The sequence below is a fragment of the Microtus ochrogaster genome (assembly GCF_000317375.1).
Source record: "Microtus ochrogaster isolate Prairie Vole_2 chromosome 6 unlocalized genomic scaffold, MicOch1.0 chr6_random_2, whole genome shotgun sequence".
Lineage (NCBI taxonomy): Eukaryota > Metazoa > Chordata > Mammalia > Rodentia > Cricetidae > Microtus > Microtus ochrogaster.
In genome coordinates this window covers 11,800,534-11,813,116 of record NW_004949095.1, presented here as the reverse complement: position 1 = coordinate 11,813,116, position 12,583 = coordinate 11,800,534, and the positions used below count along the sequence as shown (strand labels likewise).

The window sequence follows — 12,583 nt, the reverse complement described above, 5'->3', positions numbered from 1 at the left end:
GGGTTGGCCTATGAAATGGGCCTAGGCAGTTTCTTTATTAATAAGATATCATTCCCACATCACAGAAGCACATTTAATTTATTATTTCTTACTTTTTAGTTAATTGTCACACCAACCAAGAAGTTTTGAATATCGCTAGCAAAATCTCATGTGCATATTATAACTGAGTAAGACTAACATGCAAATTATATACCCAGAGGTCTAGATTTATATTTTTGTAAGTAAACTAAACAGTGTTGGATGAATTTATCTAAACTCAGTCTTTGATTTTTTTAGATTTATTTCCTGTACGTCAGTGTTTCATCTGCTCATATGTGTGTGTACCACATATGTGCTTGGTGCCTATGAAGTCAGAAAAGGGCATCAGATCCCCTGGAACTGGATTATGGATGGTTTTGAACCACCATATGGGTTGCTGGAAACTGACCCCGAGTCCTCTTTGAAAGGAGCTAGCTCTCTTAACCACTGAGCCATGTATCCAGCCTTTTACTCTTCATTTTAAACCATAGAGGTGATCAGTCTGGGAATACTAACACAACAAAGAATTTTAACATCTAACTTTAACGGGATTAATGATAACCCATGCTTATTAATTATATATCATATCATAGTTATATATATTATATATACATAATTATATATATATATATCATAGTTAAATCGTGCAAGAAGTGTTTCAGATCAGTAAAGACTAGTGATAGAATCTGAGCTACAGAATATTCTAAAATATTCTAAAATTTATGATTGCATTTTAGCAAATCTCTACCATGTAAAACTGTTCTGGTTGTTATTGCTTTCTTTGGGTTAAAGAAAGGAGGCCAGCACATAGGACAATAGATAAGTCATATATTTTTGATATGAGACATACTGCTAACAGTAATCACCCTTTGGGGGCAGTTTGTAAGAATCCAAAACTTAGATCTGAATAGACAGTACTTCTATTGCCTTTTCTGATGTCATGCTCTGGACAGAAAGAGTAGAGATAAGAAGAGTAGGAAAGAAACAGCCAGAATTCCTTGGAGGCCTCTAGAGTATCGGTTCTCAGACTGTGGGTCAAAACCCCTTTGGGGGTTGCATATCAGATATCGTGCATATCAGATATATACATTATGATTCATAACAGTAGCAATATTACAGTTATGAAGGATCAATGAAATAATTTTACAGTTGGGGGTGACCACACCATGAGGAACTGTATTAAAGGGTTGCAGCATTGGGAAGTTGAGAACCACTGCCCCAGAGGGTGAACTGCCTCCTCCTCCTCCTCTTTATAATCCTCTTCTTCCTCCTCCTTCATGCATGCATGCTCTCATTGAGGAAAAAAATAAGGTAAGCAGCATGGACTGAAGCGTAGTACAGATTCTTTCCACCTTTCCCAAGGAAGCCTTCTCTGGCCTACCCTTAGGTTAGAAAAGAGGCCTCAAAGGTCTCTGCTATAGGAATCTTTTTTATTTTTCTTGAAAAGCATCACTACCCCCACTGCAGATATTTCTGCAACCATTTAACGTCTTTCATACGACTGTCTTGCTTATCACTTATCTATAATTTGATCTGTGCTACTTTTCTGTAGATGGTAGCTCTTATTAGACATTTCAAACACTTACTGAACTGACAAATCCTTGCACTGGTGGATGCTGCTCAGCTTCTTTGCAGTTGTGTAGTTTTTTCAAGCACAAGTGATGTCCTTGACTCCTAAAAAGGATTTCAAAAAGGTCCCACCCCTCCCTGATTAGGACCTTGTGTGACTTAGTAGGAAAACGTTTGGGTGGAGAGAAGAATGTGAAGGGAGGGAGTAAAGCAGGAGACAAATATTCCTTCATGTTACTTGTAGGGGATTTTTAAAAAATTAACCTTTGAAATTGCACAGCTAAAAGTATCAGCAATGGTGAGGAGACACATCCCAGAACTGCCACCGATGACCTGACGAGTTCTGATCCTTAGGGAACACCGGTTCTTGACTACTTTTCAGAAAAGAATTTCAAGACAAGTCAGAGTGAAGGAAAAGTGAATTCATTATGTATAAATGGTAGATAGTGTACAATTTAGATTGAAGCACTTGTTTTTAGAAAGAAATGCCCAGAATATACCCAAGTGTGGATGTGGCCTTCTTAAGAGAGTACCACTTAGGTGTGTTTACAAAGACTATATAATGTGACTTTATGGCTGTTCCATTTCTCAAAGGATATAATTTACAAGCAGTAACGATTAGGCAGAGCTGTAGAATTATGTACAGAACTATGAGCTAGTTTATTTTCCTTACCTTAAGGAATTTCTTATAAATGATTTTTTAGGGCAGCTTTATGCCACATGTTGTTTGCTTTAGAGAGGAGAGAGGAGTGCTGACATGGCTCAACCCAAGGTTTTAAATGACCTGGCCCTATGTAAGCATTTGGTTGTTTTTCACATCCTTGTTTTATATATCTTTAGGAAAACTAGCATAATCACGGTAGTTAATTCTGGCCTTTAGTTGTGTTAAGGTTTTTTGTTTCATTTTGTTTTGTGTGAGACTTTCAGCTAGAAAACAGGACCACATTCCAAAGGGAGGGGCTTTGGGGCTTCTTTTCCTCAAGTCCCACCTTTCCATCCTGTCTTACACCATATTCATTTTTCCTTATCACTCATTTAGAATTTGAAGCAGTGGTTTTCAAAGTGGGTCTTGGAATGATAGCATTAGAAGGGGCATTCCTGGAAGGATTGATACTAGCTCAGGGATGACATCTCCCTAGAGCATCATCTGGCAACTTCTGAGAAACACAGATCTCTGGGTCTCACCACTGAACTAAAGGATCGAAACTTTGCTGGGGTGAGGATGGAGCAACTAACCAATCTACTGTTTTGAGAAGTCCCATGGGAGCCTTCACCCTTACTGACTAGTGTTCGTGATCCTGGAAGGTACTCTGCGTGCTACTAGAGAAAGGTAACCACCCACCCAGCTACAAACCCTACAATCTATGGCAGTGACTTGTCTTCAAGATATGCTAGTGCACAAAAGCTGTGGAAGAAATCAATTACTGTATGACTGGATTTAAGGCCCATTCCAAGAGATGAAATTCATGCCTGATACTGTTGGTGGCCATGAAGCGTAGACTTGGATAGGTTATGGGTCTAAGGGAAAACCAAATCCTATTGCTCTGCTAAAGGAACATATTGATAAAATGACTTTTAAGGACATTCTGCTATAACCATAGATCAGTGCCTTGATCAGTCACCATCGGAGATGCTTCCTCCTGAAGTAGATGAGAACTGACACAGACCCACAACTAGACAATGTGCAGAGTCTGAGAGATTTTGGATACTGAGTCCTAAATGGAACAACCTCATCAAACTCTTCTCTTCATGGCTCAGGGAGCTATGCAGAAGAGAAGACACGTGGTTTAAGAGACACAGGGGACAGATGACTCCAAGAAAACTGTCTTCCAGACACGACAGGACTGATGCGCACGTGAGTTCACAGACAAAGGTAGCATGAACAGAGCCTGTACAGGTCCAAGCCATGTGGGAGCCCAGCCGTGAGTGGGGTAAGTGGACACTGGCATCCATACCTGATCAAGAAGTTATCTGCAGTTGATACCAGCTTGCAAAGGAAAAATCGATTTTCTCCAATGGCATCTAATTGGTTATATTAACCACACTGTTAGGCCCCATGCCCAGCATAGATGGCCAACAAAACAAGCTAAAGGGTATTTTTGTAGACTTTTTAAAAATCTCATTTTGCTTGGTTTGGACATTTTTTTTTTTTTTGCCTTATAGGTCTTTTGTCTGTATATTATGGTTTTCAATTTTGTGTTTTGAAGGGACGTTTGTGTGTGTGTTTTTCTGTTGTTGTTTTTTAATTTCTTTCTTTCTTTTTGATTCTGGGTATTATTGCCTGTTTGCTTGCTAAAGGGTGGGAGTATCATGGGGAAGATTTGGGAGGAGTTGGGGGAGGAGAAACCATGATCAGAATATATCAGATGAAAAAATTTTCAATTAAAGTCCAGTGGATGATTATGAAATGCTTGAAGATTACTTTAAACATTATGTCTACTCTAAGTGTTCAGCGTCTGAGCTAGTACTGTGTGTAGACTGTGAACAGAAATACTGAAAGCTGTGTCCTCAAAGACTCATTGATTGCAGCTTCAATGTGAAGAAGTTGAAATGTGCCTCCTTAATAGCTATTTAGTGTCCTCTGTGCATGACTTCACATCTTTTGTGACCATTATGTAAAGCCTCTGGGAAGTAGGAACAGATATCTAGTTTGTCCTGCTTGGTTTTAAATATCTCACAATATACCCATCAAGATATTTGGAAGTGTGTTATTTTACTACTTTGTGTTGTTACTATAAAAAGTCCATGAAACTGCCACCTCATGGGAATATGGTATTTGAGGAACCTATGGACCATGATCACTTTTTTTTTTTTTTTTTTTTTTTTTTGGTTTTTCGAGACAGGGTTTCTCTGTGGCTTTGGAGCCTGTCCTGGAACTAGCTCTGTAGACCAGGCTGGTCTCGAACTCACAGAGATCCGCTTGCCTCTGCCTCCCTAGTGCTGGGATTAAAGGCGTGCGCCACCATCGCCCGGCTGATCACTCATATTTGCATCCAGAATAAACCACCTCTCTTGCTCCTTTATCGTGAGAGCTGTTTCTTCCATCGTCTTTTCAAAACAGTCCTTCACCAGGAACCTCCTTGGAATATTTTCATAAAACGAGCATCTGGAAGGATGACATGCTCATCGGACACATAAAATATACCTTTACAGCTGACATCAGAAGGACAACTGAAGGAAGCCCCTAACAAAACGAATCTTCAGTTTGGCTACTGTGTTTTAAGGGGTGGGGAAAAGGGTTCAGGAGGCGCCTCTGTATTATCGGTTGCTAGTCTTTCCTCCTGAGATTGTTGTTGTTGTTACAGTGTTGATAGCGAAGCCCTGTATTTTGGGGCAGAGAAAGTAGTCATTGCCTTCTGAACTAACCAAGAACGGTGGCAAATAGATCCGGGGAGAGGAGATGCAGAAGGGAACAGCGCTGGGCTGTGCAGGACTGAGACGACAGAAAGGCACGTGCAGCCCAAAGCTTACGTCCTCTTGAACCAGAGAGCCTCCTGCTCCTGATCCAGACACCCTTCTGCTAAGCGAGCTCCCAGTGTCCGCGCGCCCTCAGCCGGCGATGGAGCGCAGTCTCCCAGAGGCCTCTGTGGCGGCGCGCGCAGCCGCTCCCGGCTCCCGGCAGTAGGCCTCTTCCGCCCGGACTCTGGCAGGAAGTCCCGCCCACTCGAGTCGCCTTGGGTAAAGCGCACGGCGCCTACGAGCAACCAATAAAGTGCCAGAAATGAGACTCAGTGGCCAATGAGGTGCCGGTCTGTTATGGGCGCCAGACCAATCCCCAGGCATCTTACCCGGATGTGGTTGCTTGGTTCTGAGAGCAGCAGCCCTAGTGTGGGGCTTGTTGCACGTGGGGCGCGGACTGAGGGTGCAGAGAAGGGGGCGGCGCGCGCGTGCGTGTGCCGCGTAGGGGTGTTCGGTTGGGTTTTGAGTGTGGAACAATTCGATGCCGTCTGTAGTGGCTGAGATTCCCGCGGCTGCATCTCGGGGCTTCCTGGGGTGAGTCCCCTTCATGATCTGTCACCAGTGGTCTCGGAGACGCACCTCGCCGTGGGAACATGAATCTCTTACCTAAAAGCTCCAAGGAGTTTGGCTCTGTTGACTATTGGGAGAAGTTCTTCCAACAGCGAGGGAAGAAATCTTTCGAATGGTATGGAACCTACCTGGAACTCTGTGAAGTGCTGCACAAATACATCAAGCCCAGGGAAAAGGTACGACGTGCGGCCAGGAATTCTTCTGTGGGGACTGAAGATAGCAGTCCTAAACTTAGGAGACAGGCAGGCGTGGATATCCTGCTCGGATCCACAATTCAGAGCTCCGTGCAGCATTTTGACCAAATGACAACTTTAAAATAGCCATTTAAACCTTTCAGTTAAAAGCTGATCCTTGAGCCGGGCATGGTGGCGCCTGCCCTTAATCCCAGCAGAGGCAGGCGGATCTTGTGAGTTCAAGGCCAGCCTGGTCTACTAAGCAGAGAAACTTTTCTGTTTTCACCTTATTTGGAATGGTGACTTCGTCAGTAGTCTGAAGGGGTGTTGTGCCGCTGTGTCCAAGTGTGGCATAGGCAGCATCGTCTGGCTTTGTTAATAGGTATGTTTATTCAGTTATTGCTGGGTGCTTATCAGGTTTCAGACTTTGTGCCTACACTCAAGCCCCGGGAGCAGTGATATAAACTGCACACACTCTGACAGCGCAACGTTCCAAGTTTAGTAGTAGCCGTGGAAGAGGTGGGGTTGTATTGGCGGCAGGGAGGAAAACGTACCATCTGGCATGTGCAGTTTTTTTATTCTTAGCAAATTCGGGGGCACTTGTTTTTACAGGTGAATGTTGAAGGTCACACATAGTAAGTTGTCAAATGGAGATTTAAAGTCAGATCTGTCTGACACCAGAGCTTAGTCACGTCTCACCGAAAGATGCTTTTCCCTCCAGAGATGGTGACACCAAAATTTTGGGTTTTTTTTTTTTGTTTGTTTTTTGTTTTTTGAGACAGGGTTTCTCTGTGGCTTTGGAGCCTGTCCTGGAACTAGCTCTGTAGACCAGGCTGGTCTCGAACTCACAGAGATCCGCCTGCCTCTGCCTCCCGAGTGCTGGGATTAAAGGCGTGCGCCACCATCGCCCGGCTGACACCAAAATTTTGAAAGATGAATGGGAGATTGTGCTGCAGAGAGAGACAGTAACTTGGGCTTTTACATTTGGCTTCAGAAAACTAGCTAAATATCCTGAGATGGAATCTGTGATGGGGGCAGATTTGGAAATCTCATAAACTGGAGTTTATTGTCCGGGGAAACAGAAAGCATGAGTGCATGGAAATAGTTATGTCAGGCTCCATTTTTAACCGTAAATCGATATTGCAACTGGCGTGTTTGGATTTTACAACTTCCTACAGACTTTAAAAAAAGATTTACTTATTTATTTGACAATGCATATGTGTGTTTGCCTGCATGAGTTTATATACATCATGTGAATACAGGAGCTGTGAAGGCCAGAAGGGGGCTATCCAAGTTCCTGGAACAGGCGGTGTGAGCAATTGTGAGCTGGGCCATGTGGGTGCTGAGAACTGAACTTGGGTCCTCAGTAACAACCGTAGGTGCAACTACTGAGTGTTCTCTCCAGCCACACATTCAGTTTTTTTTTTTTTTAAATTTATTTATTTATTATGTATACAGTGTTTTGCCTGGGTGTATTCTTGTACACCAGAAGAGGGCACCAGATCTCATTGCAGATGGTTGTGAGCCACCATGTGGTTGCTGGGAATTGAACTCAGAACCTTTGGAAGAGTAGTCAGTGCTCTTAACCTCTGAGCCATCTCTCCAGCCCCACATTCAGTGTGAATAGCACACACCACAAAACCTATTCTCACATGACCTTTCTTGTGACAAAATACTGTTTTGATTAGTGAATTCCTCCCAGATGTGTCTAGCTTTTGACATCGTAATGCAAGGTTCTCATTTCCAAGGTTCACACTTGAGAACCATGCAATCAAGTGGCACGGTGAAATAATTGCAAAAAATACGCATTTTAAGAATGCTTACTATTTGTTTTGAACTGTAGTCATGGCTGCACTGGGCCCAGGGTTGCACATAACCTGTATTGGTAGTTCCAAGATGGCATCTAGAGTTAGTTGTAGCCTTGCTTTCTCCTTACCGTGGTTGCTTTGTCTTTTGAGAATACAAAATAGGCAAGGTGAGAGACTTCCCTCTCTCTCAAAGAGCTTGCCTTTGCCTTGGTCCCTTCTATTTTGTACATGATTTTTGTTTTTTTCTCTAGCTGCTTGTTATTGGCTGTGGCAACTCAGAGCTCAGTGAGCAACTGTATGATGTGGGCTATCAAGATATCGTGAATATTGACATCAGTGAGGTGGTAATCAAGCAGATGAAGGAGCGCAATGCCAGCCGACGCCCCCACATGAGCTTCTTAAAGATGGACATGACACAGATGGAGTTTCCTGACGCCGCATTCCAGGTGGTGTTGGACAAGGGCACACTGGATGCTGTCCTGACAGACGAGGAGGAGCAGACCTTGCAGCGGGTGGACAGGATGCTGGCTGAGGTTGGCCGGGTCCTGCAGGTGGGCGGTCGCTACCTCTGCATCTCCCTGGCGCAGGCTCACATCCTGAAGAAAGCAGTGGGTCACTTCTCTCGGGAGGGGTGGATGGTGAGGGTACACCAAGTGGCCAGCAGCCAGGACCAGGTGTCTGAAGCAGAGCCTCGGTTCTCCCTGCCTGTCTTTGCCTTCGTCATGACCAAGTTCAGGCCAGTCCCTGGCTCTGCCCTTCAGATCTTTGAGCTGTGTACTCAGGAGCAGGGCAAGCCTGTGCGGCTGGAGAGTGCCGATGGACTGGCTGAGGCCGTGCGGGAGCGGCAGCACTATGCTTGGCTGTGTAGTCAGCTGCGCCGCAAGGCTGGGCTGGGGAGTGTGTCTCTGGACTTGTGCAGTGGGGACACTGGGGAGCCACGCTACACCCTCCACGTGGTGGACAACCCCACTGTGAAACCATCGCGGGACAGTCATTTTGCCATTTTTATCAGTGAGTTGGGATTGCTCCACGTCTTTCCCTTGAAGGGCTGGCTGGCTTACAGGGCCGGGGCTGGGCTTGGGTCCTGGTGATTGGGTATGTCATGGCTGTTTTTATCTTAAGGTGGGATTAGCCAACGCATGATGAAAAGGGAGTAATAGCTCTCCAGCAGCCTTCTTAGACTTGAGTTTGCTCTTTTCATAGTCCAAAATAAAGGCTTGGTGAAGTTTGAAAATGGAGGTGGTAGGCAGGACACAGTAAGTGTAAATTTAGACTCATTGCACATGTATAGAAATTTTAGTTACTCAGAGTTTGCATTGATGGAGGTGAGGTTGGGCTGGTTGGTGCCAGCTGTGAGATCTAGCTCGGGTTCTGTCTAGCCTGTGTACTGTCGTCCAGAAGGAAAGCCACTGCAGACTTAACTAAAGGAGGCAGTGCAAGGTAGCAGCTAGAGGAGTAAGTTCTGCAGCGGACTCTTTGGATTCCAGCTCCGGTTTAGGTACCTCCTGGTGAGAAGACCCTGAAAATGTTACTTTTCCCGGGTGCTTTATTTTCCTCAGATAACTTGTAAGCAGAATGGAATGTAACCGTCTGTGTGGTTGGGAAGTGTAAGCTCTTAGGAATGATGCTTGCCACGTGACACATGAAGGTGCAGAAAGCAGGGAGGGTGCCAGAAGGATGGAGGGATGAGAAAAGATGGAGAAGTGAGGAAACCGTGGGCATGTGCTGGAAATCTGGTTTCTCGAGAACCAAGCCATCTTTCCACATATTTCAGAATCTTTACTGGCTACCTATGGGAATGAATGGTGGAGTGGCCAGGAGGATGGCGACTGGCCAGGCTGTCTGGGGCTGAGTCTGAGCTTTGCGTTCACTAGCCATATGAACCTAGACAAATAGTTTAAGTTCTATGTTCTCTTTCCTCATTTGTGAAAACGGAAATAATGCCATGTTCACCTTGCGCCATTGTTATTGTGAGAATTATATTATTTGTGTTTTTTAAAATTATTTATTTTATGCATGAGTGCTATCTGCATGTACATCTTTATGCCAGAAGAGGGCATCACATCCCACTAGAGATGGTTGTGAGCCACAATGTAGTTTCTGGGAATTGAACTCAGTAGCTCTGGAAGATCAGCCAGTACTCTTAACCACTAAACCCTCTCTCCAGCCCCTGTTATTTGTATTTTTAAACAGCTTAGAATCAGGCCTGCATGTCTAAAACAGCATTTTCTTTCTATCTTCCAGTCTCCCCCAACCCCCAAGACTTGTATCGTGTATCACCCTTAGTCTTGCGTCAGGTTTGATGGGCTGCTCTGCTTTTGGGAATTGATAACGTCTCAGTGGAGTCACAGGAAGGAAGCTGTTCAGAGCAGTGACTGGCTTTGCCATGTGGACCACATTGGTTGTGGACCTTGAACATTTGCCCCCGTGGCTGCCTGTAACCAATTTTGTCTATTCCAGTACCCCAGGGCCGAGAGACCGAGTGGCTCTTTGGCATGGACGAGGGCCGGAAGCAGCTGGCAGCCAGCGCAGGCTTCAGGAGGTTGGTCACAGTGGCTCTTCATCGTGGCCAGCGCTATGATGGCATGGAAAGCATTCAAGCAGAGCTGTCAACCAGAGTTATGGAGCTGGCCCCGGCAGGGATGCCTCCCCAGCAGCAGGTACCAAACTTTGGCAGCAGCTCTTGCTGGTTCCTGGAGTTCCATCAGCAGCTAGGAAGGCAAAAGGAGCCCTCCAAAGGCCAGGACCAGGGAAGAGAACACATGAGAACAAAATATAATGTCAAATGCATGAAAGAGGCCATGATGAAACTCATTACTTTGTATGTTAACTTTAAAAAATTGATTAAGGGACTGGAGAGATTGCTCTGTGGTTAAAGAGCACTGGCTGCTCTTCCAGGGGACCCAGGTTCAGTTCCCAGCAACCACATGGCAGCTCACACCTGCCTGTAGCTTTAGTTCAAGGAGATCCTACACCCTCAAACAGACATACATGTAGGCAACACCACAATGCGTATAAAATAATAATAAATTAAAATTGTATTTTAAAAAGAGTGAAGAAGAAAGTTAGGACTAGAATCTGACCATAGTTTTGGAGAACCATAGTCAGGTGAGAGTTAAATGTTCCCAGGAGAGAGAGAGAGAGAGAGAGAGAGAGAGAGAGAGAGAGAGAGAGAGAGAGAGAGAGAGAGAGGTGAATCCATCTAGGGGCTGAGGTTGTAGATCAGTGTTGTGCCTGTTGTGCAAAAGGCCCTGGGTTTAATTCTTGAAACACACACACACACACAAAGAGCAAAGAAAGCCATACTACTATAGCATCTGTGTGTGGGTTGGAGGCCTATGTGTCTATGTGATTTTTTTTTGTTGTTGTTGTTTTTCTTCACATTCTTAAAGATTTATGTATGTATTTTATGTATGTGTTTTTTTCCCCCTCTGTGTGTGTAGCACACCAGAAAAGAGCATCCAGTCTCATAAGAGTACCATTATAGAGTTTCTCTTTATTTTTATCTTATGTGCATTGGTGTTTGGCCCGCATGTGTGCCTGTGTGAGGGTGTCCGATACTCTAGAACTGGAGTAGTAGACAGTTGTAAGCTGTCGTGTGGGCTCTATGAATTGAACCTGGGTCCTCTGGAAGAGGAGCCAGTGCTCTTAACTGCTGAGCCAGCTCTCCAGCCCCTCATTGAGTTTCTAAAGTGGGTCTGGTTTCTAAAGGCCCAGGAGAGCACTGGTTTAGAAAGGAGCTGTTGTTGTCCTTGGTGTGGGGCAAGTTCTCACGCTCAACCAAAAGTGCAGTGTCTAGTGTCACATACTTCTTAACTGAGATGATGCTTTTGCCTCAATCTGTCTGCTCCTACAGGTTCCCTTCCTGTCTGTGGGTGGGGACATTGGAGTCCGGACTGTTCAGCACCAAGACCACAGTGCCCTGAGTGGTGACTATGTTATTGAGGACGTGCAAGGGGAAGATAGGTGGTACTTTCGGCGGCTCATCTTCCTCAGCAACAGGAACGTGGTGCAGTCGGAAGCCAGATTGCTGAAGGAGGTGTCTCACCGAGGTGAGGCATCACAGATGTGGCTGTGGGACCGGGTCTGGATAGACTCAATTAGTCCTTAAAAAGAACTAAGTTAAAGCTTGGCCGAGATGGAGGACAGAGCTAGATCTTTGTAATGGGAAGTGCGGGGCTCTTGGGTTCTCCTTTCCCACCATCTGGGCAGGGTCCTCGTGGAGATAAGCGAACAGAAGTGTTTGTTCCTGGCTTGAACAAAGCCTATCCCTGCATGGTAAGGAGTAGGGATAGTGAAGCTGAATAAGCTTGATAATGGCTTTAGAGCCTCAGTTTAAAGGGACGCTGTTTTATCAGCTGTTTTATCCCTATCCCTTTGTGCCCCTCTGGAGATGAGCCAGAAATGTGAAGGTTGCATGGAGCCCTGCCCTGTAGTGTGCCCTGCAATTGCCTGCTTCAGAGAGACTCAGGTTGGTGCTTCAGCTGCCATCTAGTCTCGCACTGTTGGGTGGGATTGCGTTCAATGAAGAAAATGGTTTATGAGCTTCCATTCTGGTGTGCGAGCCCCTAACTATAGATGGAAACAGAGCACATGGAATACTGTTGGTGTGACTGATTGTTTTAGAAATTGATTTTTACTTATTTATGTATTTTATTTTCGAGATAGTCTCAGTCTTTAGGTTGTTCTTGAACCGTCAGCAGTCCTCTGCCTCAGTCTCCTAAACTGGGATTATAGGCATAAGTCACCACACTGGTTTGAACTTTAATTAATTTATATTTCAGTTAATGTGGCCACAGCTGTCTGATGTTTACAGTGTTGGTCAGTGAGATTCAGACCTCCCTTAGGTTCCCTCATTTTCTTTTTTTGAGTAAAACAAATTGTGTATGTGTATGTAGGCAAAGAGAGACAGAGAGAGAGAGAGAGAAAGAGAGAGACAGACAGAGAGAGAGAGAGAGAGAGAGAGAGAGAGAGAGAGAGAGAGAG

The 12,583-nt window shown here is 44.9% G+C and overlaps 1 protein-coding gene across 2 annotated transcripts in view; it reads left to right on the top strand.

Annotated features, from left to right (window-relative positions):
* Eef1aknmt (eEF1A lysine and N-terminal methyltransferase) overlaps window positions 1-12,583 on the top strand; it is a 41,759-nt gene that overhangs the window by 20,831 nt on the left and 8,345 nt on the right. The window contains exons 1-4 of one of the 2 annotated variants that reach the window (XM_005363965.3): window positions 5,398-5,792; window positions 7,849-8,608; window positions 10,058-10,257; window positions 11,454-11,649. In XM_005363965.3, coding sequence (XP_005364022.1) covers window positions 5,640-5,792; window positions 7,849-8,608; window positions 10,058-10,257; window positions 11,454-11,649 — 1,309 coding nt within the window. In that variant the 5' untranslated portion in view covers window positions 5,398-5,639. Of the gene's footprint in view, window positions 1-5,397; window positions 5,793-7,848; window positions 8,609-10,057; window positions 10,258-11,453; window positions 11,650-12,583 lie in introns of those variants that run through there. The other variant, XM_026787632.1, reaches the window with a different exon arrangement.